This window comes from Pristiophorus japonicus, chromosome 16 (assembly GCF_044704955.1).
Source record: "Pristiophorus japonicus isolate sPriJap1 chromosome 16, sPriJap1.hap1, whole genome shotgun sequence".
NCBI lineage: Eukaryota > Metazoa > Chordata > Chondrichthyes > Pristiophoridae > Pristiophorus > Pristiophorus japonicus.
The window spans coordinates 73468754-73492414 of NC_091992.1; the positions used below are offsets into that span (position 1 = coordinate 73468754).

Genomic DNA, 23661 nt, shown 5'->3' on the forward strand with positions numbered 1-23661 from the left:
CTCCCAGTCTCCCCCTCTTCCCCCCTTCCCAGTCTCCCCCTCTTCCGCCCTCCCAGTCTCCCCCTCTTCCCCCCTCCCAGTCTCCCCCTCTTCCCCCCCCCCCAGTCTCCCCCTCTTCCGCCCCCCCAGTCTCCCCCTCTTCCCCCCCTCCCAATCTCCCCCTCTTCCCCCCCTCCCAGTCTCCCCCTCTTCCCCCCCTCCCAGTCTCCCCCTCTTCCTCCCCCTCCCAGTCTCCCCATCTTCTTCCCCCCCAGTCTCCCCCTCTTCTCCCCCTCTTCCCCCACAGTCTCCCCCTCTTCCCCCCCAGTCTCCCCCTCTTCCCCCCCAGTCTCCCCCTCTTCCTCCCCAGTCTCCCCCTCTTCCCCCCCAGTCTCCCCCTCTTCCACCCCAGTCTTCCCCCCCAGTCTTCCCCTCTTCCCCCAGTCTCCCCCTCTTCCCCCCCAGTCTTCCCCCCCAGTCTTCCCCTCTTCCCCCCAGTCTCCCCCTCTTCCCCCCTCGGACACCCCTCTTCCCCCCCCAGTCTCCCCCTCTCCCCCCCCCGTCTCCCCCTCTTCCCCCCCAGTCTCCCCCTCTTCCCCCCCAGTCTCCCCCTCTTCCACCCCAGTCTCCCCCTCTTCCCCCCCAGTCTCCCCCTCTTCCCCCCCTGTTTCTCCCCCTCTTCCCCCCCCCAGTCTCCCCCTCTTCCCCCCCCCCCCAGTCTCCCTCCTCTTCTCCCCCCCCCCCCCAGTCGTCCTCCTCTTCTCCTCCTCCCCCCCAGTATCCCCCCTCTTTCCCCCCCCACCAGCCTCCCCCTCATCCCCCCCCCCAGTCTCCCCCTCTTCTCCCCCCCCCCCCAGTCTCCCTCCTCTTCTCCCCCCCCCCCCCCAGTCGTCCTCCTCTTCTCCTCCTCCCCCCCAGTATCCCCCTCTTCCCCCCCAGTCTCCCCCTCTTCCCCCCCAGTCTCCCCCTCTTCCCCCCCCCCAGTCTCCCCCTCTTCCCCCCCCCCAGTCTCCCCCTCTTCCCCCCCCAGTCTCCCCCTCTTCCCCCCCCCAGTCTCCCCCTCTTCCCCCCCCAGTCTCCCCCTCTTCCCCCCCCCCAGTCTCCCCCTCTTCCCCCCCCCAGTCTCCCCCTCTTCCCCCCCCCAGTCTCCCCCTCTTCCCCCCCCCCCCAGCCTCCCCCCTCTTCCCCCCCCAGTCCCCCCCCCCTTTCCCTCCCCAGTCTCCCCCCCCTTTCCCTCCCCAGTCTCCCCCCCCTTTCCCTCCCCAGTCTCCCCCCCCTTTCCCTCCCCAGTCTCCCCCCTCTTCCCCCCCAGCCTCCCCCCTCTTCTCAGCCCCCAGTCTCCCCCCTCTTCTCACCCCCAGTCTCCCCCCTCTTCTCACCCCCAGTCTCCCCCCTCTTCTCACCCCCAGTCTCCCCCCTCTTCTCACCCCCAGTCTCCCCCCTCTTCTCACCCCCAGTCTCCCCCCTCTTCTCACCCCCAGTCTCCCCCCTCTTCTCACCCCCAGTCTCCCCCCTCTTCTCACCCCCAGTCTCCCCCCTCTTCTCACCCCCAGTCTCCCCCCTCTTCTCACCCCCAGTCTCCCCCCTCTTCTCACCCCCAGTCTCCCCCCTCTTCTCACCCCCAGTCTCCCCCCTCTTCTCACCCCCAGTCTCCCCCCTCTTCTCACCCCCAGTCTCCCCCCTCTTCTCACCCCCAGTCTCCCCCCTCTTCTCACCCCCAGTCTCCCCCCTCTTCTCACCCCCAGTCTCCCCCCTCTTCTCACCCCCAGTCTCCCCCCTCTTCTCACCCCCAGTCTCCCCCCTCTTCTCACCCCCAGTCTCCCCCCTCTTCTCACCCCCAGTCTCCCCCCCTCTTCTCACCCCCAGTCTCCCCCCTCTTCTCACCCCCAGTCTCTCCCCTCTTCTCACCCCCAGTCTCCCCCCTCTTCTCACCCCCAGTCTCCCCCCTCTTCTCACCCCCAGTCTCCCCCCTCTTCTCACCCCCAGTCTCCCCCCTCTTCTCACCCCCAGTCTCCCCCCTCTTCTCACCCCCAGTCTCCCCCCTCTTCTCACCCCCAGTCTCCCCCCTCTTCTCACCCCCAGTCTCCCCCCTCTTCTCACCCCCAGTCTCCCCCCTCTTCTCACCCCCAGTCTCCCCCCTCTTCTCACCCCCAGTCTCCCCCCTCTTCTCACCCCCAGTCTCCCCCCTCTTCTCACCCCCAGTCTCCCCCCTCTTCTCACCCCCAGTCTCCCCCCTCTTCTCACCCCCAGTCTCCCCCCTCTTCTCACCCCCAGTCTCCCCCCTCTTCTCACCCCCAGTCTCCCCCCTCTTCTCACCCCCAGTCTCCCCCCTCTTCTCACCCCCAGTCTCCCCCCTCTTCTCACCCCCAGTCTCCCCCCTCTTCTCACCCCCAGTCTCCCCCCTCTTCTCACCCCCAGTCTCCCCCCTCTTCTCACCCCCAGTCTCCCCCCTCTTCTCACCCCCAGTCTCCCCCTTCTCACCCCCAGTCTCCCCCCCCTTCTCACCCCCAGTCTCCCCCCTCTTCTCACCCCCAGTCTCCCCCCTCTTCTCACCCCCAGTCTCCCCCCTCTTCTCACCCCCAGTCTCCCCCCTCTTCTCACCCCCAGTCTCCCCCCTCTTCTCACCCCCAGTCTCCCCCCTCTTCTCACCCCCAGTCTCCCCCCTCTTCTCACCCCCAGTCTCCCCCCTCTTCTCACCCCCAGTCTCCCCCCTCTTCTCACCCCCAGTCTCCCCCCTCTTCTCACCCCCAGTCTCCCCCTCTTCTCACCCCCAGTTTCCCCCCTCTTCTCACCCCCAGTCTCCCCCCTCTTCTCACCCCCAGTCTCCCCCTCTTCTCACCCCCAGTCTCCCCCCTCTTCTCACCCCCAGTCTCCCCCCTCTTCTCACCCCCAGTCTCCCCCCCTTCCCCCCCAGTCCCCCCTCTTCCCCACCAGTCCCCCTCTTCCCCCCTCCAGTCTCCCCCTCTTCCCCCCCCGTCTCCCCCTCTTCCCCCCCCCCAGTCTCCCCCTCTTCCCCCCCCCAGTCTCCCCCTCTTTCCCCCCCCAGTCTCCCCCTCTTTCCCCCCCCCCCAGTCTCCCCCTCTTTCTCCCCCCCCCCCAGTCTCCCCCTCTTCCCCCCCCCCAGTCCCCCCCTCTTCCCCCCAGACTCCCCCTCTTCCCCCCCAGTCCCCCCCTCTTCCCCCCAGTCTCCCCCTCTTCCCCCCCAGTCTCCCCCTCTTCCCCCCAGTCTCCTCCTCTTCCCCACCAGTCTCCCCCTCTTCCCCCCCCCAGTCTCCCCCTCTTCCCCCCCCAGTCTCCCCCTCTTCCCCCCCAGTCTCCCCCTCTTCCCCCCCAGTCTCCCCCTCTTCCCCCCCCCCCCAGTCTCCCCCTCTTCCCCCCCCCCAGTCTCCCCCTCTTCCCCCCCCCCAGTCTCCCCCTCTTTCTCCCCCCAGTCTCCCCCTCTTCTCCCCCCCAGTCTCCCCCTCTTCCCCCCCAGTCTCCCCCTCTTCTCCCCCCCAGTCTCCCCCTCTTCTCCCCCAGTCTCCCCCTCTTCCCCCCCTAGTCTCCCCCCTCTTCCCCCCCCAGTCTCCCCCCTCTTCCCCCCCAGTCTCCCCCCTCTTCCCCCCCAGTCTCCCCCCTCTTCCCCCCCCAGTCTCCCCCCTCTTCCCCCCCAGTCTCCCCCCTCTTCCCCCCCAGTCTCCCCCCTCTTCCCCCCCCCAGTCTCCCCCCTCTTCCCCCCCCAGTCTCCCCCCTCTTCCCCCCCAGTCTCCCCCCTCTTCCCCCCCCAGTCTCCCCCTCTTCCCCCCAGTCTCCCCCTCTTCCCCCCAGTCTCCCCCCCTTTTGCCCCCCAGTCTCCCCCTCTTCCCGCCCAGTCTCCCCCTCTTCCCGCCCAGTCTCCCCCTCTTCCCGCCCAGTCTCCCCCTCTTCCCGCCCAGTCTCCCCCTCTTCCCGCCCAGTCTCCCCCTCTTCCCGCCCAGTCTCCCCCTCTTCCCGCCCAGTCTCCCCCTCTTCCCGCCCAGTCTCCCCCTCTTCCCGCCCAGTCTCCCCCTCTTCCCGCCCAGTCTCCCCCTCTTCCCGCCCAGTCTCCCCCTCTTCCCGCCCAGTCTCCCCCTCTTCCCGCCCAGTCTCCCCCTCTTCCCGCCCAGTCTCCCCCTCTTCCCGCCCAGTCTCCCCCTCTTCCCGCCCAGTCTCCCCCTCTTCCCCCCCCAGTCTCCCCCTCTTCCCCCCCAGTCTCCCCCTCTTCCCCCCCCTCCCAGTCTCCCCCTCTTCCCCCCCCTCCCAGTCTCCCCCTCTTCCCCCCCTCCCATTCTCCCCCTCTTCCCCCCCTCCCAGTCTCCCCCTCTTCCCCCCCTCGCAGTCTCCCCCTCTTCCCCCCCTCCCAGTGTCCCCCTCTTTCCCCCCTCCCAGTTTCCCCCTCTTCCCCCCCTCCCAGTCTCCCCCTCTTCCCCCCCCCCAGTCTTCCCCTCTTCCCCCCCTCCCAGTCTCCACCTCTTCCCCCCTCCCAGTCTCCCCCTCTTCCCCCCTCCCAGTCTCCCCCTCTTCCCCCCCCCCAGTCTCCCCCTCTTCCCCCCCCCCCAGTCTCCCCCTCTTCGCCCCCCCCCCAGTCTCCCCCTCTTCGCCCCCCCCCCAGTCTCCCCCTCTTCGCCCCCCCCCAGTCTCCCCCTCTTCCCCCCCCCCCCCAGTCTCCCCCTCTTCCCCCCTCCCAGTCTCCCCCTCTTCCCCCCTCCCAGTCTCCCCCTCTTCCCCCCCCTCCCAATATCCCCCTCTTCCCCCCCCTCCCAATATCCCCCTCTTCCCCCCCCTCCCAGTCTCCCCCTCTTCCCCCCCCCAGACTCCCCCTCTTCCCCCCCAGTCTCCCCCTCTTCCCCCCCCAGTCTCCCCCTCTTCCCCCCCCAGTCTCCCCCTCTTCCCCCCCCAGTCTCCCCCTCTTCCCCCCCCAGTCTCCCCCTCTTCCCCCCAGTCTCCCCCTCTTCCCCCCCAGTCTCTCCCTCTTCCCCCCAGTCTCCCCCTCTTCCCCCCCAGTCTCCCCCTCTTCCCCCCCCTGTTTCTCCCTCTCTTCCCCCCCCATTCTCCCCCTCTTCCCCCCCAGTCTCCCCCTCTTCCCCCCCAGTCTCCCCCTCTTCCCCCCCAGTCTCCCCCTCTTCCCCCCCAGTCTCCCCCTCTTCCCCCACCTGTCTCCCCCTCGTCCCCCCCTGTCCCCCCCCTCTTCCCCCCCTGTTTCTCCCTCTCTTCCCCCCCCACCCAAGTCTCCTCCCCCCCGAGTCTTCCCCCCCTAGTCTCCCCCCTGTTCCCCCCCCTAGTCTCCCCCCGCAGTATCTCCCCTCTTGCCCCCGCCCCCGCAGTCTTCCCCTCTCAGCCCCCCCCTCGCTCTTCCCCCTCTCAGCCCCCCCCCGCTCTTCCCCCGTTGTCTCCCCTCTTTACCCCCCCCCACTCTCCCCCCTCTTCGCCCCCCCCCAGTCTCCCCCCCCAGTCTTCCCCCTCTTCTCCCCCCCCCCCCCCCAGTCTCCCTCCTCTTCTCTCCCCCCCAGTCTTCCTCCTCTTCTCCTCCTCCCCCCCAGTCTCCCCCATCTTCCCCCCCCCCAGTCTCCCCCTTCTTCTCCCCCCCAGTCTCCCTCCTCTACTCCCCCCCCACCAGCCTCCCCCTCATCCCCCCCCCTCCCAGTCTCCCCCTCTTTCCCCCCCCCTCCCAGTCTCCCCCTCTTCCCCCCCCCCTCCATCTCCCCCTCTTCCCCCCCCCTCCCAGTCTCCCCCTTTCCCCCCCCCCTCCCAGTCTCCCCCTCTTCCCCCCTTCCCAGTCTCCCCCTCTTCCGCCCTTCCCAGTCTCCCCCTCTTCCGCCCTCCCAGTCTCCCCCTCTTCCCCCCTCCCAGTCTCCCCCTCTTCCCCCCCCCCCCCCAGTCTCCCCCTCTTCCCCCCCCCCCCAGTCTCCCCCTCTTCCCCCCCCCCAGTCTCCCCCTCTTCCCCCCCTCCCAATCTCCCCCTCTTCCCCCCCTCCCAGTCTCCCCCTCTTCCCCCCCTCCCAGTCTCCCCCTCTTCCTCCCCCTCCCAGTCTCCCCATCTTCTTCCCCCCCAGTCTCCCCCTCTTCTCCCCCTCTTCCCCCCCAGTCTCCCCCTCTTCCCCCCAGTCTCCCCCTCTTCCCCCCAGTCTCCCCCTCTTCCCCCCAGTCTCCCCCTCTTCCCCCCCAGTCTCCCCCTCTTCCCCCCAGTCTCCCCCTCTTCCCCCCCAGTCTCCCCCTCTTCCTCCCCAGTCTCCCCCTCTTCCTCCCCAGTCTCCCCCTCTTCCCCCCCAGTCTCCCCCTCTTCCCCCCAGTCTTCCCCCCCAGTCTTCCCCTCTTCCCCCCAGTCTCCCCCTCTTCCCCCCTCGGACACCCCTCTTCCCCCCCCAGTCTCCCCCTCTCCCCCCCCGTCTCCCCCTCTTCCCCCCCCAGTCTCCCCCTCTTCCCCCCCAGTCTCCCCCTCTTCCCCCCCAGTCTCCCCCTCTTCCCCCCCAGTCTCCCCCTCTTCCCCCCCAGTCTCCCCCTCTTCCCCCCCTGTTTCTCCCCCTCTTCCCCCCCCCCCAGTCTCCCCCTCTTCCCCCCCCCAGTCTCCCCCTCTTCCCCCCCCCAGTCTCCCTCCTCTTCTCCCCCCCCCCCCAGTCGTCCTCCTCTTCTCCTCCTCCCCCCCAGTATCCCCCCTCTTTCCCCCCCCACCAGCCTCCCCCTCATCCCCCCCACCCAGTCTCCCCCTCTTCTCCCCCCCCCCCAGTCTCCCTCCTCTTCTCCCCCCCCCCAGTCGTCCTCCTCCTCTTCTCCTCCTCCCCCCCAGTATCCCCCTCTTCCCCCCCAGTATCCCCCTCTTCCCCCCCAGTCTCCCCCTCTTCCCCCCCAGTCTCCCCCTCTTCCCCCCCCCCAGTCTCCCCCTCTTCCCCCCCCCCAGTCTCCCCCTCTTCCCCCCCCAGTCTCCCCCTCTTCCCCCCCCAGTCTCCCCCTCTTCCCCCCCGTCTCCCCCTCTTCCCCCCCCAGTCTCCCCCTCTTCCCCCCCCCAGTCTCCCCCTCTTCCCCCCCCCAGCCTCCCCCCTCTTCCCCCCCCAGTCCCCCCCCCCTTTCCCTCCCCAGTCTCCCCCCCCTTTCCCTCCCCAGTCTCCCCCCCCTTTCCCTCCCCAGTCTCCCCCCTCTTCCCCCCCAGCCTCCCCCCTCTTCTCAGCCCCCAGTCTCCCCCCTCTTCTCACCCCCAGTCTCCCCCCTCTTCTCACCCCCAGTCTCCCCCCTCTTCTCACCCCCAGTCTCCCCCCTCTTCTCACCCCCAGTCTCCCCCCTCTTCTCACCCCCAGTCTCCCCCCTCTTCTCACCCCCAGTCTCCCCCCTCTTCTCACCCCCAGTCTCCCCCTCTTCTCACCCCCAGTCTCCCCCCTCTTCTCACCCCCAGTCTCCCCCCTCTTCTCACCCCCAGTCTCCCCCCTCTTCTCACCCCCAGTCTCCCCCCTCTTCTCACCCCCAGTCTCCCCCCTCTTCTCACCCCCAGTCTCCCCCCTCTTCTCACCCCCAGTCTCCCCCCTCTTCTCACCCCCAGTCTCCCCCCTCTTCTCACCCCCAGTCTCCCCCCTCTTCTCACCCCCAGTCTCCCCCCTCTTCTCACCCCCAGTCTCCCCCCTCTTCTCACCCCCAGTCTCCCCCCTCTTCTCACCCCCAGTCTCCCCTCTCTTCTCACCCCCAGTTTCCCCCCTCTTCTCACCCCCAGTCTCCCCCCTCTTCTCACGCCCAGTCTCCCCCTCTTCTCACCCCCAGTCTCCCCCCTCTTCTCACCCCCAGTCTCCCCCCTCTTCCCCCCCAGTCCCCCCTCTTCCCCACCAGTCCCCCTCTTCCCCCTCCAGTCTCCCCCTCTTCCCCCCCAGTCTCCCCCTCTTCCCCCCCCCAGTCTCCCCCTCTTCCCCCCCCCCAGTCTCCCCCTCTTCCCCCCCCCAGTCTCCCCCTCTTCCCCCCCCCCAGTCTCCCCCTCTTCCCCCCCCCCCCCAGTCTCCCCCTCTTCCCCCCCCCCAGTCTCCCCCTCTTCCCCCCAGACTCCCCCTCTTCCCCCCCAGTCTCCCCCTCTTCCCCCCCAGTCTCCCCCTCTTCCCCCCAGTCTCCTCCTCTTCCCCCCCAGTCTCCCCCTCTTCCCCCCCCCCAGTCTCCCCCTCTTCCCCCCCAGTCTCCCCCTCTTCCCCCCCAGTCTCCCCCTCTTCCCCCCCCAGTCTCCCCCTCTTCCCCCCCAGTCTCCCCCTCTTCCCCCCCAGTCTCCCCCTCTTCCCCCCCCAGTCTCCCCCTCTTCCCCCCAGTCTCCCCCTCTTCCCCCCAGTCTCCCCCTCTTCCCCCCAGTCTCCCCCTCTTCCCCCCAGTCTCCCCCTCTTCCCCCCCAGTCTCCCCCTCTTCCCCCCCCCAGTCTCCCCCTCTTCCCCCCCCCCAGTCTCCCCCTCTTCCCCCCCCCCCCCAGTCTCCCCCTCTTTCTCCCCCCAGTCTCCCCCTCTTCTCCCCCCCAGTCTCCCCCTCTTCTCCCCCCCAGTCTCCCCCTCTTCTCCCCCCCAGTCTCCCCCTCTTCTCCCCCCCAGTCTCCCCCTCTTCTCCCCCCCAGTCTCCCCCTCTTCTCCCCCCCAGTCTCCCCCTCTTCTCCCCCCCAGTCTCCCCCTCTTCTCCCCCCAGTCTCCCCCTCTTCTCCCCCCCAGTCTCCCCCTCTTCTCCCCCCCAGTCTCCCCCTCTTCTCCCCCCCAGTCTCCCCCTCTTCTCCCCCCCAGTCTCCCCCTCTTCTCCCCCCCAGTCTCCCCCTCTTCTCCCCCCCAGTCTCCCCCTCTTCTCCCCCCCAGTCTCCCCCTCTTCTCCTCCCCAGTCTTCCCCCTCTTCTCCCCCCCAGTATCCCCCTCTTTCCCCCCCCCCAGTCTCCCCCTTCATCCCCCTCCCCCCCAGTCTTCCCCCTCTTCTCCCCCCCAGTCTCCCCCTCTTCTCCCCCCCAGTCTCCCCCTCTTCCCCCCCCCAGTCTCCCCCTTCATCCCCCTCCCACCCAGTGTCTCCCCCTTCTCCCTCCCCCCCAGTCTCCCCCCTCTTTTCCCCCCCCCCCCAGTCTCCCCCCTCTTTCCGCCCCTGGTCTCCCCCTTCTTCCCCCCCCCCCAGTCTCCCCCCTCTTCCCCCCCCCTCTCCCCCCCCCAGTCTCCTCCCTCTTCGCACCCCCCAGTCTCAACCCTCTTCCCCCCCCCCAGTCTCCCCTCTCTTACCCCCCCCCCCCCAGTCTCCCCTCTCTTACCTTCCCCCGTCTCCCCCCTCCCCAGTCTCCCCCCTCTTCCCTTTCCCAGGCTCCCCCCTCTTCCCTTTCCCAGTCTCCTCCCTCTTCCCCCACCAGTCTCCTCCCTCTTCCCCCCTCCCCAGTCTCCCCCCTCTTCCCCCCTCCCCAGTCTCCCCCCTCTTCCACCCCCCAGTCTCCCCCTTCTTCCCCCTCCCCCCCCAGTGTCTCCCCCCCCCAGTCTCCCCCCTCTTCCTCCCCCCCCCAGTCTCCCCACTATTCCCCCCCCCAGTCTCCTCCCTCTTCTTCCCCCCCCCCCAGTCTCCTCCCTCTTCTTTCCCCCCCCCCCAGTCTCCCCCCTCTTCCCCCCCCAGTCTCTCCCTCTCTTCCCTCATCCCCAGTCTCCCCCCCTCTTCCCCCCCCAGTCTCCCCCCTCTTCCTCCCCCCCTCTTCCCCCCCCAGTCTCCCCCCCTCTTCCCCCCCCAGTCTCCCCCTCTTCCCCCCCCAGTCTCCCCCTCTTCCCCCCCAGTCTCCCCCTCTTCCCCCCCAGTCTCCCCCTCTTCCCCCCCAGTCTCCCCCTCTTCCCCCCCAGTCTCCCCCTCTTCCCCCCCAGTCTCCCCCTCTTCCCCCCCAGTCTCCCCCTCTTCCCCCCCAGTCTCCCCCTCTTCCCCCCCAGTCTCCCCCTCTTCCCCCCCAGTCTCCCCCTCTTCCCCCCCAGTCTCCCCCTCTTCCCCCCCAGTCTCCCCCTCTTCCCCCCCAGTCTCCCCCTCTTCCCCCCCAGTCTCCCCCTCTTCCCCCCAGTCTCCCCCTCTTCCCCCCAGTCTCCCCCTCTTCCCCCCAGTCTCCCCCTCTTCCCCCCCAGTCTCCCCCTCTTCCCCCCCAGTCTCTCCCTCTTCCCCCCCAGTCTTCCCCTCTTCCCCCCAGTCTCCCCCCTCTTCCCTGTCTCCCCCCCCCAGTCTCCCCCCTCTTCCCCCTCCCACAGTCTCCCCCCTCTTCCCCCCCCCGCCCAGTCTCCCCCCCTCTTCCCTTTCCCAGTCTCCCCCCTCTTCTCCCCCCCAGTCTCCCCCCTCTTCTTCCCCCCCCAGTCTCCCCCCTCTTCTCCCCCCCCAGTCTCCCCCCTCTTCTCCCCCCCCCCCCAGTCTCCCCCCTCTTCTCCCCCCTCTTCTCCCCCCCCAGTCTCCCCCCTCTTTCCCCCCAGTCTCCCCCTCTTTCCTCCTCCACCCCTGCACTCCCTCTCCTCCACCCCCCCCCCAGTCTCCCCCCTCTCTTCCCCCTCCCCCCTCTTCCCCTCACCTCCCCTCCCCTCCCCCATCTCTTTCCCCCCCCACCCCTCCCCCATCTCTTTCCCCCCCCACCCCCATCTCTCTATCCTCCCAGTCTCCTCTTCAGAAACATATCTAATTATTCCTTGGCCCCTTCACTGTCCTTCCCAGGTAACCTATTCTGTGAGTTATACTTTAGGTGAAGAAGTTCCTCTGATTTCCCAATGCTCCTGAGTTCCGAACCCTTCACCACCCACACCAATTTGCTTAGGTCGGTTTGGTCAGTTCCATTTATTATCTTGAACTTTAGCTAGCTCACCCCAACATCCGTCACCTTTCCTCATCAATGAACTTCCTGACACCGGCAGTGCCTCGCGTTATCTCATTGATTAACACCACCATAATCTGGAAAAGCCACGTTGCCCCTTTTGGAGTTTGTTGCTGTACACATGGTCTCCCCACCTTGGTCTGAGCCCTTTAGTACTCGGGGAAAAGCTTCAGTTGGTCACCCGGTGACCATGCTGTTCTGTGCTACGTGAATTTTCTCTGCAGCAAAAAAGAAAGTTGCATTTATGTTGCACCCTTCCCATCCTCTGACGTCCCAAAGCGCGTCACATCCGATGATGTAGTTTTTCCAAGCGCAGTCACAGTTGTAATGTAGGAAACACAGCAGTCAATTTGTCCTCAACAAGATCCCTGTTTGTTGTGGGTTTGGCTCTCCCTCCTCCCAGACTGATGGTGCACTTTCTGTTGTGGTGGGGGTCTCTGCTCCCCTCTCCCTCTCCCAGGGTGGGGGGCACTTGGGGGAGGCATTGTGGGGTTGCTCCCTTCTGATGTTTCCTCTCTCGGCACCGTGACAGAATGGCCAAATAATCTGTTTGTGATGTTCGTTGATGGATAAATATTGACCAAGGAACCAGGGAGAACTCTCCTGCTGCTCTTCAACTTATGCAGTGGGATCTTTTACGTCCACCTGAGAGAGCAGACGAGACCTCCAACAGCGCAGAACTCCCTCAATATTGCACAGTCTGGATTATGCAACTAGTGCTTCTGGATGAAAAGTGAAACAGGATCAGGCATGGCCTTGATGTGATTCCCGCTAATGTTGAATAGCCAACAGGCCCGCACTTGGAAAGTGGCCTCTTGGGCGAGGTGTGGGAGAACTGTCTACCAGCATGGAACTGAGCATTCTGAGCTGGGTGTGGGGGAAGGGCCATAATGCATTTCTCGAGTGGAGTGTGTCTGTTTCAGGCCTGGGAACCCAGTGGTGAGGAGTGTGTGATTATCCAGACATTCTCAATCTAAGTGGTGGGAACAGTCCGAGCTGTGATATACGGCCACTTGTTATCTCCGTGTAATACTTCACTCACATGACAGTGCGTTATCGCAAGAATGTTCCCGTCACACAACCTGAATCTAGACGGCAAGAAAATATTTTATATCTCCTGAATGTGAACCTTTCCTTCCTGATCTATAGCTGCAGGGGGCGAATGAGGGAGAAAGGGAAAGGACTTGCACTTCTGTAGCGCCTTTCACCACCTCAGGAGGGGCCCAATCTGATTTATAGCCAATGGAGTGTGTTTGGAATGTAGTCGCTGGCGTTGTAATGTGGGAAACACAGCAGCCAATCTGCGCACAGCAAGTTCCCACAAACAGCAATGTGATAATGACCAGATCATCTGTTTTAGTGATGTTGATTGAGGGATAAATATTGGCCAGGACACCGGGGCTAACTCCCCTGCTCCTCTTCAAAATAGTGCCATGGGATCTTTTACATCCACCTGAGAGAGCAGACGGGGCCTGGGTTTAACATCTCATCTGAAAGACGGCACCTCTGACAGTGCGGCGTTCCCTCAGCACTGCACTGGGAGTGTCAGCCTGGATTGTGGGCTCACGTCCCTGGGTATTTATCTGGCCATATGCGGGTCTTCACCACGTGCTCGTGCCATATTTCACCACTTGCCGCGCTTCACGGGGCAGCCACGGCTGAACTGAGAGCACGGGATCCCTGCGATTCGCTGGTCACCGGCGAGTGGCAGAGACTGCGCTGAGCCTGGCGGTGTGACAGATCCAGGCGAGTGCGCCGAGCGCTCTCTGCGGCTCTCCCCTTCCGTACCGGCTCGCGGTGAGGCCCGAGCAGCAGTGAGGCGTCAGTCTCCGACACCGTCTGGTGGGGCCTTTGGAGAGCCTGCCGGATCTGAGGCACTGGGCAAGCTGTCCATGTGCTGGGGGTGGCAGGTGCTACTGAATGTACGTTATCAGTAGGTCTCGGTGCTGCCCGCACACCACGTTAGATTACTTCCAGCGCACAGTTGTACATAGAACTGGTCTGGGGACACGTTACAAATCATTTACAGCACACAGAGTTCCATTCAACCTAACGGGTCTATGCCGATGTTTATGCTCCACACGAGTCTCCATCAGCCCTTCTTCATCTAACCCCATCAGCACATCCTTCTATTCCTTTCTCCCTCCTGTTTATCCAGCTTCCCATTAAATGCATCGATACTATTCGCCTCAACCCCTCCCTGTGGCAGTGAGTTCCCATTCTAACCACTCTCTGGGTAAAGGAGTTTCCCCTGAATTTCCCATTGGATTTATTAGTGGCTATCTTATTTTTATGGCCCCTTAGTTCTAGTCTATCTTGGTGTTATATTTCATACGTCATGACCACACTTATTTCGGAGATTTATCTGTAATCGTCGACATGCCAAATGTGATGAAACAATTTTTTTTTTAAGTCAACAGAATGTTCGAATATGCTAGAGTTTATTGATTCCTGACCAATATTGGGATTATAACACTGGAGTGAGAGGTCAGTGGGACTAGTCCAGCAGGGCAGAGAGATTGCTGAACTGGGATAAACAGAGTGACCAGTCGAACCACAATCCAAAACCCATTGGGTGGGGGAAGAGAAATGTGACCGTTTTCAAAAATAAACGTTGTGCAAATGGGTCGAGATTGCGATTGTACAAAATGGTGAATGGGGCCCGATCGCTGACTAATGTACAGAGCAATGGGTCAGCGGGAGCAGAGAACATACCCCCTCACATCTGAGTGGTGATTGAGAATGAAATTACCAGGCACCCCTCCACCAAACCTATTCAGCCTGTTACGCCATTCAATTAGATTATGGTTGATCTGTACCTCAACTCCATCCATCAGCATTTACTCCATATCCCCGATACCCTGACCCAACAAAAATCTACCGATCTCAGTGTTGAAAGCTCCAACTGACCCCCACCATCCACAGCCTTTTGGGGAAGCGAGTTCCAGATTCCCACTACCCTTTGTGAGAAGTGGTGCTTCCTCACATCACCCCTGAACAACCTAACTCTAATTTTAAGATTGTGCCCCTTGGTTCCGGACTCTCTCTCCAGAGGGAATAGTTTCTCTCTCTCTACCCAGTCAAATCCTTCAAACATTTTGAACATCTTGATCTGATCAGCCCTCAACCGTCTATACTCGAGGGGCTACAAGCCAAGTTTATGCAATTATGTCCTCATAATTTAACCCTTTGGGCTAGAAATTGGCCGTGTTAGCGCCTCTGGGGGACGACAACGGGCACTAACGGCTCTTCCCGGGCGTGACGAAAGTACCGACGCGCTCGAACTTGGCATGGACTTTGAGGCGACGGTTATCCCTAGCGCCACCATTTCCTGCACTCTAGAGATCGTAACTTCACCGTCATGTGTAGGGCCCCGGACCCGAACTTTGGTTCCGCCCCTTGCAGCACCGCCGGGCGACAACACTGACAGCTGTGAGGCCGTTGTTTGGGAGGAGATGCTTAAAGGGGATGGTGGTTACAGTGGCAATAATTTGTCATGTTACAATTTCTCCCCCTTTGTATCCACTGAGCTAACTAACCGTCTTGTACCTTTTACATAAAATCTATGTCCAGATTGGTCTTGTAATGTTTTTATTGGAGTGCAGCCTGGTTAATTGGGATTCCCTGAGTGGGTGCACAGTTCAGAGGGCATGTTTTAAATCCCACTGCCAATAAATTGAGATAGTGAAACTCCGGTGTGGCCATGATTGCCCATCACCATCACCAATCTTTGTATCACTAATCTGTGGACTCGTACTAATAATGCTGCCACTTTCCCCATTTCATATAAGTTATTTCTTTGAGACATCACAATGGAATCTTGTAGAAAGATTTACAATGGGAAAGTTGTTTGATTGTGTGAAACCCAAGCAAACCCGCAAGCTGGTGGATACAGGTCTGTAACTATAACACTGGGGTACAGTACTGGTGGGTACAGGTCTGTCGCTGTATAACACGGGTACAGTACTGATGGATACAGGTCTGTCACTGTATAACACTGGGATACAGTGGTGGGTACAGGTCTGTCACTGTATAACACTGGGGTACAGTACTGGTCTGTCACTAACTGGGGTACAGTACTGGTGGGTACAGGTCTGTCACTATTACACTGGGATACAGTATTGGGGGGGTACAGGTCTGTCACTGTATAACACTGGTACAGTACTGGTGGGTACAGGTCTGTCACTGTATAACACTAGGGTACAGTACTGGTGGGTACAGGTCTGTCACTAACACAAGGGTACAGTACTGGTGGGTACAGGTCTGTCACTAACATTGGGGTACAGTACTGGTGGGCACAGGTCTGTCACTATAATATTGGGGTACAGTACTGGTGGGCACAGGGCTGTCACTATAATGGGGTACAGTACTGGTGGGTACAGATCCGTCACTATAATATTGGGGTACAGTACTGGTGGGTACAGGTCTGTCACTGTATAACATGGGTACAGTACTGGTGGGTACAGGTCTGTCACTATAATATTGGGGTACAGTACTGGTGGGTACAGGTATGTCACTATAATATTGGGGTACAGTGCTGATGGGTACAGGTCTGTCACTATAATATTGGGGTACAGTACTGGTGGGTACAGGTATGTCACTATAATATTGGGGTACATTACTGATGGGTACAGGTCTGTCACTATAATATTGGGGTACAGTACTGGTGGGTGCAGGTCTGTCACTATAATATTGGAGTACAGTACTGATGGGTACAGGTCTGTCACTATAATGGGGTACAGTACTGGTGGGTACAGGTCTGTCACTATAATGGGGTACAGTACTGGTGGGTACAGGTCTGTCACTATAATGGGGTACAGTACTGGTGGGTACAGGTCTGTCACTATAATATTGGGGTACAGTACTGGTGGGTACAGGTATGCCACTATAATATTGGGGTACAGTACTGATGGGTACAGGTCTGTCACTAACAGTGGGGGTACAATACTGGTGGATACAGGTCTGTCACTGTATAACACTGGGGTACAGTACTGGTGGGTACAGGTCTGTCACTATAATATCGGGGTACAGTACTGGTGGGTACAGGTCTGTCACTATAATATTGGGGTACAGTACTGGTGGGTACAGGTCTGTCACTATAATATTGGGGTACAGTACTGGTGGGTACAGGTCTGTCACTATAATATTGGAGTACAGTACTGATGGGTACAGGTCTGTCACTATAATGGGGTACAGTACTGGTGGGTACAGGTCTGTCACTATAATGGGGTACAGTACTGGTGGGTACAGGTCTGTCACTATAATGGGGTACAGTACTGGTGGGTACAGGTCTGTCACTATAATGGGGTACAGTACTGGTGGGTACAGGTCTGTCGCTATAATATTGGGGTACAGTACTGATGGGTACAGGTCTGTCACTATAATGGGGTACAGTACTGGTGGGTACAGGTCTGTCACTATAATGGGGTACAGTACCGATGGGTACAGGTCTGCCAATATAATGGGGTACAGTACTGGTGGGTACAGGTCTGTCACTATAATGGGGTACAGTACTGGTGGGTACAGGTCTGTCACTATAACACTGGGGTACAGTACTGGTGGGTACAGGTCCAACTTCTCTTGTTACGTTAACTGCAGGCAGTACAAAGTAAGAAGCAGTCACTAATTATTCACCCAATTGTTCATTGGTACGTTGATGGCAGCCCTCGCACATCCGTGTCCCGGGGCTCCTTTACACAGCTCCCCTTGCAGCTGGGAATGAGTAAAATCCCCTCGAGTGCCGCCTTCTGACAAGTATTGGACGACCTCTGATGGACAGGGCTCGTGCAAATGTTGTTTGCGGGACAGGATCCCGTTTAGTTGCAATGTTGTCTATTGGCAAATAACCAGCTCGTTGTCTTGAACTTCACGTAAAGAATGCCCCCTTGGGTAAGGATCCGGAGACCACCCAGTCCCTGTGCTAATGTACCCCACGGTTGGAATTATAATTGTGACAAAGAACAAAAGAAAGAATTTGCATTTCTCTAACACCTCTCACGACCTCAGGACATCCCAAAGCACTTTACAGCCAATGGAATACAGCAAGTGCAGTCACTGATGTAATGTAGGAAACACAGCAACCGATATCGCACAAACAGCCATGTGATAATGTCCAGATAATCTGTTTAATGATGTTGGTTGAGGAATAAATATTGGGCAGTACACCGGGGAGAACTCCCCTGCTCCTCTTCAAATTTTTTGCATCCATCTGAGAGGATAGACAGTTTAATGTCTCATCTGACAGATGGCAGCTCCGACAGTGTCAGTTGGGGCTCAGCTCTCTGCAGGATATGCGTTGCAGTGATACACCGGCCCATGCCTGGACCTGCTGAGTCAGTGTAGCTCCACTGTGGACCAGGCACAGCTCACGCCAGGTAATGGGCTGAACAAACCCTGGTGACTGTAGGACGCGAGTGCAGTTAATATTCGAGGCTAGATTTACTCGCACTTCGTCGGTTCAGTTACTAACTCGACATGTCTGGAACATCAATCCAATTCATGAGAGAATGAAAATCCTACTTTTTTAGAAAACGTTTTAAGTTAAGTGAATCATTTTGTTGCAGGGAACGTTCTTGCTCTGTTCTGTTCCGGTCCTGTTCTGCTGCGTAATTTATTAAATGTTTCACTCCTGTGCAGGAGGCAATTCCGCGAAACCCAGAGAGAAGGAGGAAGCCGTCCAGCCTCTCATCAAGTAGTCAGTGGACACCAAGCCCTGATTGGGTGAGTAGTCATAGAAACATAGAAAATAGGTGCAGGAGCAGACCATTCGGCCCTTCGAGCATGCACCACCATTCAATATGATCCATGGCTGATCATGCAACTTCAGTACCCCGTTCCTGCTTTCTCTCCATACCCCTTGATCTCTTTAGCTGTAAGGGCCACATCTAACTCCCTTTTTGAATATATTTAGTGAATTGGCCTCAACAATTTTCTGAGGTAGAGAATTCCACAGGTTCACCACTCTCTGGGTGAAGAAGTTTCTCCTCATCTCGGTCCTAAATGGCTTACCCCTTATCCTTAGACTGTGACCCCTGGTTCTGGACTTCCCCAACATCGGGAACATTCTTCCTGCATCTAACCTGTCCAATCCCGTCAGAATTTTATATGCTTCTGAGATCCCCTCTCATTCTTCTAAATTACAGTGAATACAGGCCCAGTCCATCCAGTCTTTCTTCATATGTCAGTCCTGCCATCCTGGGAGTCAGTCTGGTGAACCTTCGCTGCACTCCCTCAATAGCAAGAATGTCCTTCCTCAGATTAGGAGACCAAAACTGCACACAATATTCCAGGTGAGGCCTCACCAAAGCCCTGTACAACTGCAGCAACACCTCCCTGCTCCTATACTCAAATCCCCTAGCTATGAAGGCCAGCATACCATTTGCCTTCTTCATTGCCTGCTGTACCTGCATGCCAACTTTCAATGACTGATGTACATGACACCCAGGTCTCATTGCACCTCCCCTTTTACTAATCTGTCACCATTCAGATAATCTGTCTTCCTGTTTTTGCCACCAAAGTGGATAACAAACTTATCTACATTATACTGCATCTGCCATGCATTTGCCCACTCACCTAACCTGTCAAAGTCACCCTGCAGCCTCTTAGCATTCTCCTCACAGCTCGCACTGCCACCCATCCTTCGAAAAAATCATTAATGTATATTGTAAATAGCTGAGGTCCCAACGCTGAACCTTGCGGTACCCCACTAGTCACTGCCTGCCATTCTGAAAAGGACCCGTTTATTCCTACTCTTTGCTTCCTGTCTGCCAACCAAGTCTCTATCCACGTCAATACATTACCCCCAATCCCATATGCCTTAATTTTGCACACCAATCTCTTGTGTGGGACCTTGTCAAAAGCCTTTTGAAAGTCCAAATACATCACATCCACTGGTTCTCCCTTATCCACTCTACTAGTTACATCCTCTCAAAATTCTAGAAGATTTGTCAAGCATGATTTCCCTTTCATAAATCCATGCTGACTTGGACCGATTCTGTCACTGCTTTCCAAATGTGCTGCTATTTCATCTTTAATAATTGATTGCAGTATTTTCCCCACTACCAATGTCAGGCTAACCAGTCTATAATTCCCTGTATTCTCTCCCTCCTTTTTTAAAAAGTGGGGTTACATTTGCTACCCTCTAATCCATAGGAACTGATCCAGAGTCCATGGAATGTTGGAAAATGACCACCAATGCATCTACTATTTCTCGGACCACTTCCTTAACTACTCTGGGATGCAGACTATCGGGCCCTGGGGATTTATCGGCCTTCAATCCCATCAATTTCCCTAACACAATTTCCCGCCTAATAAGGATATCCTTCAGTTTCTCCTTCTCACTAGACCCTCGGTCCCCTAGTACTTCCGGAAGGTTATTTGTGTTTTCCTTCGTGAAGACAGAGCCAAAGTATTTATTCAACTGGTCTGCCATTTCTTTGTTCCCTATTATGAATGATTGGGCGAGTGGTCAGTGGACACCAAGCCCTGATTGGGCGGGTCGTCAGTAGACACCAAGCCCTGATTGGGTGATGGGTCAGTGGACACCAAGTCCTGATTGGGTGATGGGTCAGTAGACACCAAGCCCTGATTGGGTGATGGGTCAGTGGACACCAAGCCCTGATTGGGTGATGGGTCAGTGGACACTAAGCTCTTATAGTCCTGCCAGTGGAATATTCCACCCTGAGGGAGTATCTCGGGGAAGTCTTTGTCCTATCCTCTCCCAGTGTCCACATAGCAATCGGGAGCACGGCCCCTAACTCACCTTCCCCCTGAGGCCGATTGTAACACTCCCATTTACTTCCCCAGCTGTAATCTTCCATTTCAGCAGAGGCCAGCAATTGGACCTGGGTCATTCTTGCTCTGTATGGCTCACTACTACGCAGAACTCATGGTGTCTCACTGAATGTTTGCATCAACCACTGTAGGGAGAACCATGATTCTGCTGCATTCGGTTCTTCCCCATCCAACATCACAGGAAGTAATTGTTCAATGGTTAGCATTGACGGTGCTTACGGGGGCTCCAGTGTGTGGTCTTTAGTTGCCCCCTGACCAGCCTTGGAGCCGAGTTGGAAAGGGGGAAGGTAGAAAAAGTGTGTGCTACCCAATGGCTGAAGAAGTTCACCGTGAGTAGCCGAGTCACTGGGATCAGGCATGTTCCAGGCTCTCACCCTCTGCTCAGTTGACTGACCTCAGCCACAAAATTCAGCCAGTGTTCCTGCTCCTGATCTCCATCCAGTGACCCCTGCACCTGTGTCAGCATCAGCCGAAAACTGGGTGTGGATTGATGGCAATACTCCCAATACCCTGCCGACACTCACCATCCAAGCTCACACTTCAATACCGAGCACTCGGGGGAGCTGTCGGGACTGTGGGCTCGTGTGGAACTGTAGCCCCCCGAGAGTCCAAGTCTACAGGAGGCGGGAGGAGAGCACATGGACACGGAAGGCAAAGACCAGAGAGAAAAGCTTCAAGTGGAAATGTGGCCAGTTTTAACCTGCCTTGTTTAGGCTTGCAGTTCGCATGTGTCCGGTTTCTCTAACAGTCCCTGTGGGCTTCTACAGCAAGTGATATTGTCCTAACACAATATTGTTTGTTAATAATTCCCTTCCTTTGTGTGCCACTGGGAGAGTTTGTGATGGTAGTTGCAGCAACATGACTTTGACAAGAATGCTGGACCATCCGTTGGAAGACAGTAATGGCCACTTGAGTGAACAGACACATCCTATATTCAGTGATCACCCCTCCCCCCCGCCATCTCCCTTGCCTCGCCGTCTCCCTTGCCCCTCGCCGTCTCCCTTGCTCCCCCCCCCCCGGGCCCGGCTTCGCCGTTTCCCTCGACACGCCCCACCCCCGTCTCCCTCGAAGCCCCCCCCCCCCCCCCCAGCCTTGCCGTCTCCCTTGACGCCCCCCCCCCCCCCCCCTTCGCCGTCTCCCTCGAACCCCCCCTCGCCGTCTCCCTCAACCCTCCCCTCGCCTCGATTACTCTGTGACTGAACAGTCCCACTGACCCCCTTTGTACTTATAACGTTTTTAACCTATGTCCCTGAACCTTGAATCCTTCACATGTGGAGCAATTTGACACAAGGGAGCGGAGATGGGTTGGGGGGCTGGGAGCGGGAGCTGATGTCATTGGCTGCCAAACTACCCAGAATGCTTCACGCTCTCATTTACCGCTTGACCACTTCACTAATTCTACAGAGCAGCAATGTTTTAGCAATATTATAAACACACAAATGGTTTGTGATTGCCCGGAGTTTGTTGGTTTTAGTTATCAGCATTAATAGGACCAGCAGGTTTGACTGGGCTTCACTCCTGGGATCTGGTTTGAGCCCAGCACAGGACGATGGGGGTCTCGGTGTCTATGTAAAATGAGTCTGTAGGGTATTAGCCACACTTCCAGTGGGCTCGAGTCTGCATCATCAACCTGCCCTTAATTCAGTGCTGCCTGGCAGCCTCACACAGGGAGGCCACAGAGTGATTGCCTGATGCAAGAAATGGGAAAATGTTGCACTGGTGTTGTGAGGGCTGATGATCTAACTCGGTGCCCAATCTGAATCTCTGACCAGCTATCGGTAAGGCTACGCGACACCGTTTTAGCCACATGCACTTATTTTAGTAGAAAACCATTTCTCTGTTTATAATATTGCTGAAATGTTGCTGCTCTGTCGAATTAGTGAAGTGGTCAAGCGGTAAATGAGAGTGTGAAGCATTCTGGGCAGTTTGGCAGCCAATGACATCAGCTCCCGCTCCGGGGCTCGCCACCGGCTCTGCCCCCCACCCCCCGCTCCCTTGTGTCAAATTGCTCCACATGTGAAGGGTTCAATGTTCAGGGACATAGGTTGAAAATGTTACAAGTTACACACTCTGACAATACAGGTAAATAAACTTCACACGGGTATGTTTACTTAAACATCTGCCACCATTCAGTGACCAAGGGAGTAAAGCACTCGCAACAATCAAAAAACACTTGCACACTTGTCTCACCATTTTACCAACAAATGCACAAATAGGTTAAAGTTCACCTACGCACGCTGTGTGGAAGAGTATTGCGATCACAGGCCCAATGACGGTGTCTCAGTTACTCCGTTTTTATTTACTAATCGCAGGATGCCGTTCACCACATCTGGATTCCCAGTGATCCTCAGCTGAATTCCCTATTGGACAGCAGTGGTCTGGGTCGGAGGTCTGTGGTTGGGAAAGAGTAGAGGCAGTTTCAGTGTAAGTGAGATTTTCGGTTGAAGTGAGCAGCTTTGTGCGGAGGGGCCTCGCCCACCACCAGCTGAATGAATGCTTTCCCGTCTGGGCTGGGGCTGGAGCAAAGATCCCAGAGGTGAAAGGGCAGTGCGTGACCCCGTGACCTGCCGAGTCGCCAGCCGTTAGTTTCTAACCAACCCCGCCAGCAGCTTTGGCTTTGATGTGATGTGTGTGGACTGCTGGTCCCTGGAGTGTAACCCGTCGGACTGACCTGCTGGGACTGTGCTCCCTGGCTCGCTGTGTTCATTAATTGTCTGCGCATGTCTGCCCTTGCATGATACTAACCCTGCCCTCACTGTGTGTGACCTTTGACCTGCAGGTGATATCCTGGAAATCCAAACTCCCCCTCCAAACAATCATGCGTCTGTTGCAGGTTCTGGTCCCGCAGGTGGAGAAGATCTGTATCGACAAGTAAGCATGTGCACTAACACTGGGCTTCTCTCACTCCTGGGGCAGTTGTTGCTCGAAGGGAGGCGGTTGCATGAATGTCCCTTATTGTTAGTCCTTAATACAATTCTAAATCTTTAATCTTGTCACAATTAATTTTAACTTCAGGTGCAGATGCCTGGATGCTGCCATTTAATTTGGTGTTACTGTGGTGATGGCTCTTGTTATGGCAACACTTTCCCTGGTAACAGCGCCGGTGAAATGCCAGAAAACTAGCTGACTGTCGGCGGGAATTTATCGCGTTCGAGGCAGGGAGGGTCCGGATTAAATATGGGTGCTGCTGGTACCTCGATGGCTGAGGCAGCGCGAGACTGAGCCATAAAAGAGGCAGGTCCCAGATTGGGTTCTCGGTCTAGGCCCAGGGAGCTCACCCCTATTTGGGTGCTTCGACTGGTCTCTGCGCCCCCTCCGTGTAGGCAGCGTGAATGTTGGGTTGGGTGGTCCTGCTCCTGATCAACTGCAGGAAGGCATTTGTACATGGGAACTGGGCGAGGGTGTGATGTCCCCCATGCCCAACTAGCCAAGCTCCATCCTCGTCCACACCCATGCACAGTCCGGACTCTCGTCGCAAGGAGGACCGACCGCTTGGGTGAGGTGCCGGAGGGCTGATTATACACCCGCCCGTACCCCGGCAGGAATCAGTGCCTCGGGGACCAGGAGGGCCTGGGATTAATTACAATACAACATAACTCTAACAGGGTGAGCCACCAGGGTTTTTTTTTAATCAGGAACAATATTCCCCATTCCATTAATGAAAGGGATATCTGTATGGAAAAGGAGACCCAATTTGCCCTTCTCCTTTAAAAGGGAGTTTCATATCGCAATCCGTGCCTTAAAAAAAAAGCAAACCAGTACCGTGAATTATTGCATAGGATACTTTAAATTGAGTGTGGCAATCTGTTGACAGGAACTAAGGGAGTTGAGGTATGCACACAGCTTGTTCAATATTATCCATTCAGCGCTAGTGTGGAAAATTATTGTTATGGTTAACCCAGCTCGCTCACACTGTCACTCAGTAACCCCTCTCCCCCAGCACCCTGTGTCACTGACTGTATCTCTACTGATGTTAATCCAGCTCGCTCACACTGTCACTCTGTGACTCCTCTCCCCCAGCTCGCTTACACTGTCACTCAGTAACCCCTCTCCCCCAGCACCCTGTGTCACTGACTGTATCTCTACTGATGTTAATCCAG

General features: G+C 58.5%; 1 protein-coding gene across 1 annotated transcript in view; it reads left to right on the plus strand.

Annotated features, from left to right (window-relative positions):
- LOC139226191 (protein HID1-like) overlaps positions 1–23661 on the plus strand; it is a 121355-nt gene that overhangs the window by 94127 nt on the left and 3567 nt on the right. The window contains exons 13-15 of the mRNA XM_070856823.1: positions 13967–14115; positions 17405–17488; positions 22341–22432. Coding sequence (XP_070712924.1) covers positions 13967–14115; positions 17405–17488; positions 22341–22432 — 325 coding nt within the window. The remainder of the gene's footprint in view (positions 1–13966; positions 14116–17404; positions 17489–22340; positions 22433–23661) is intronic.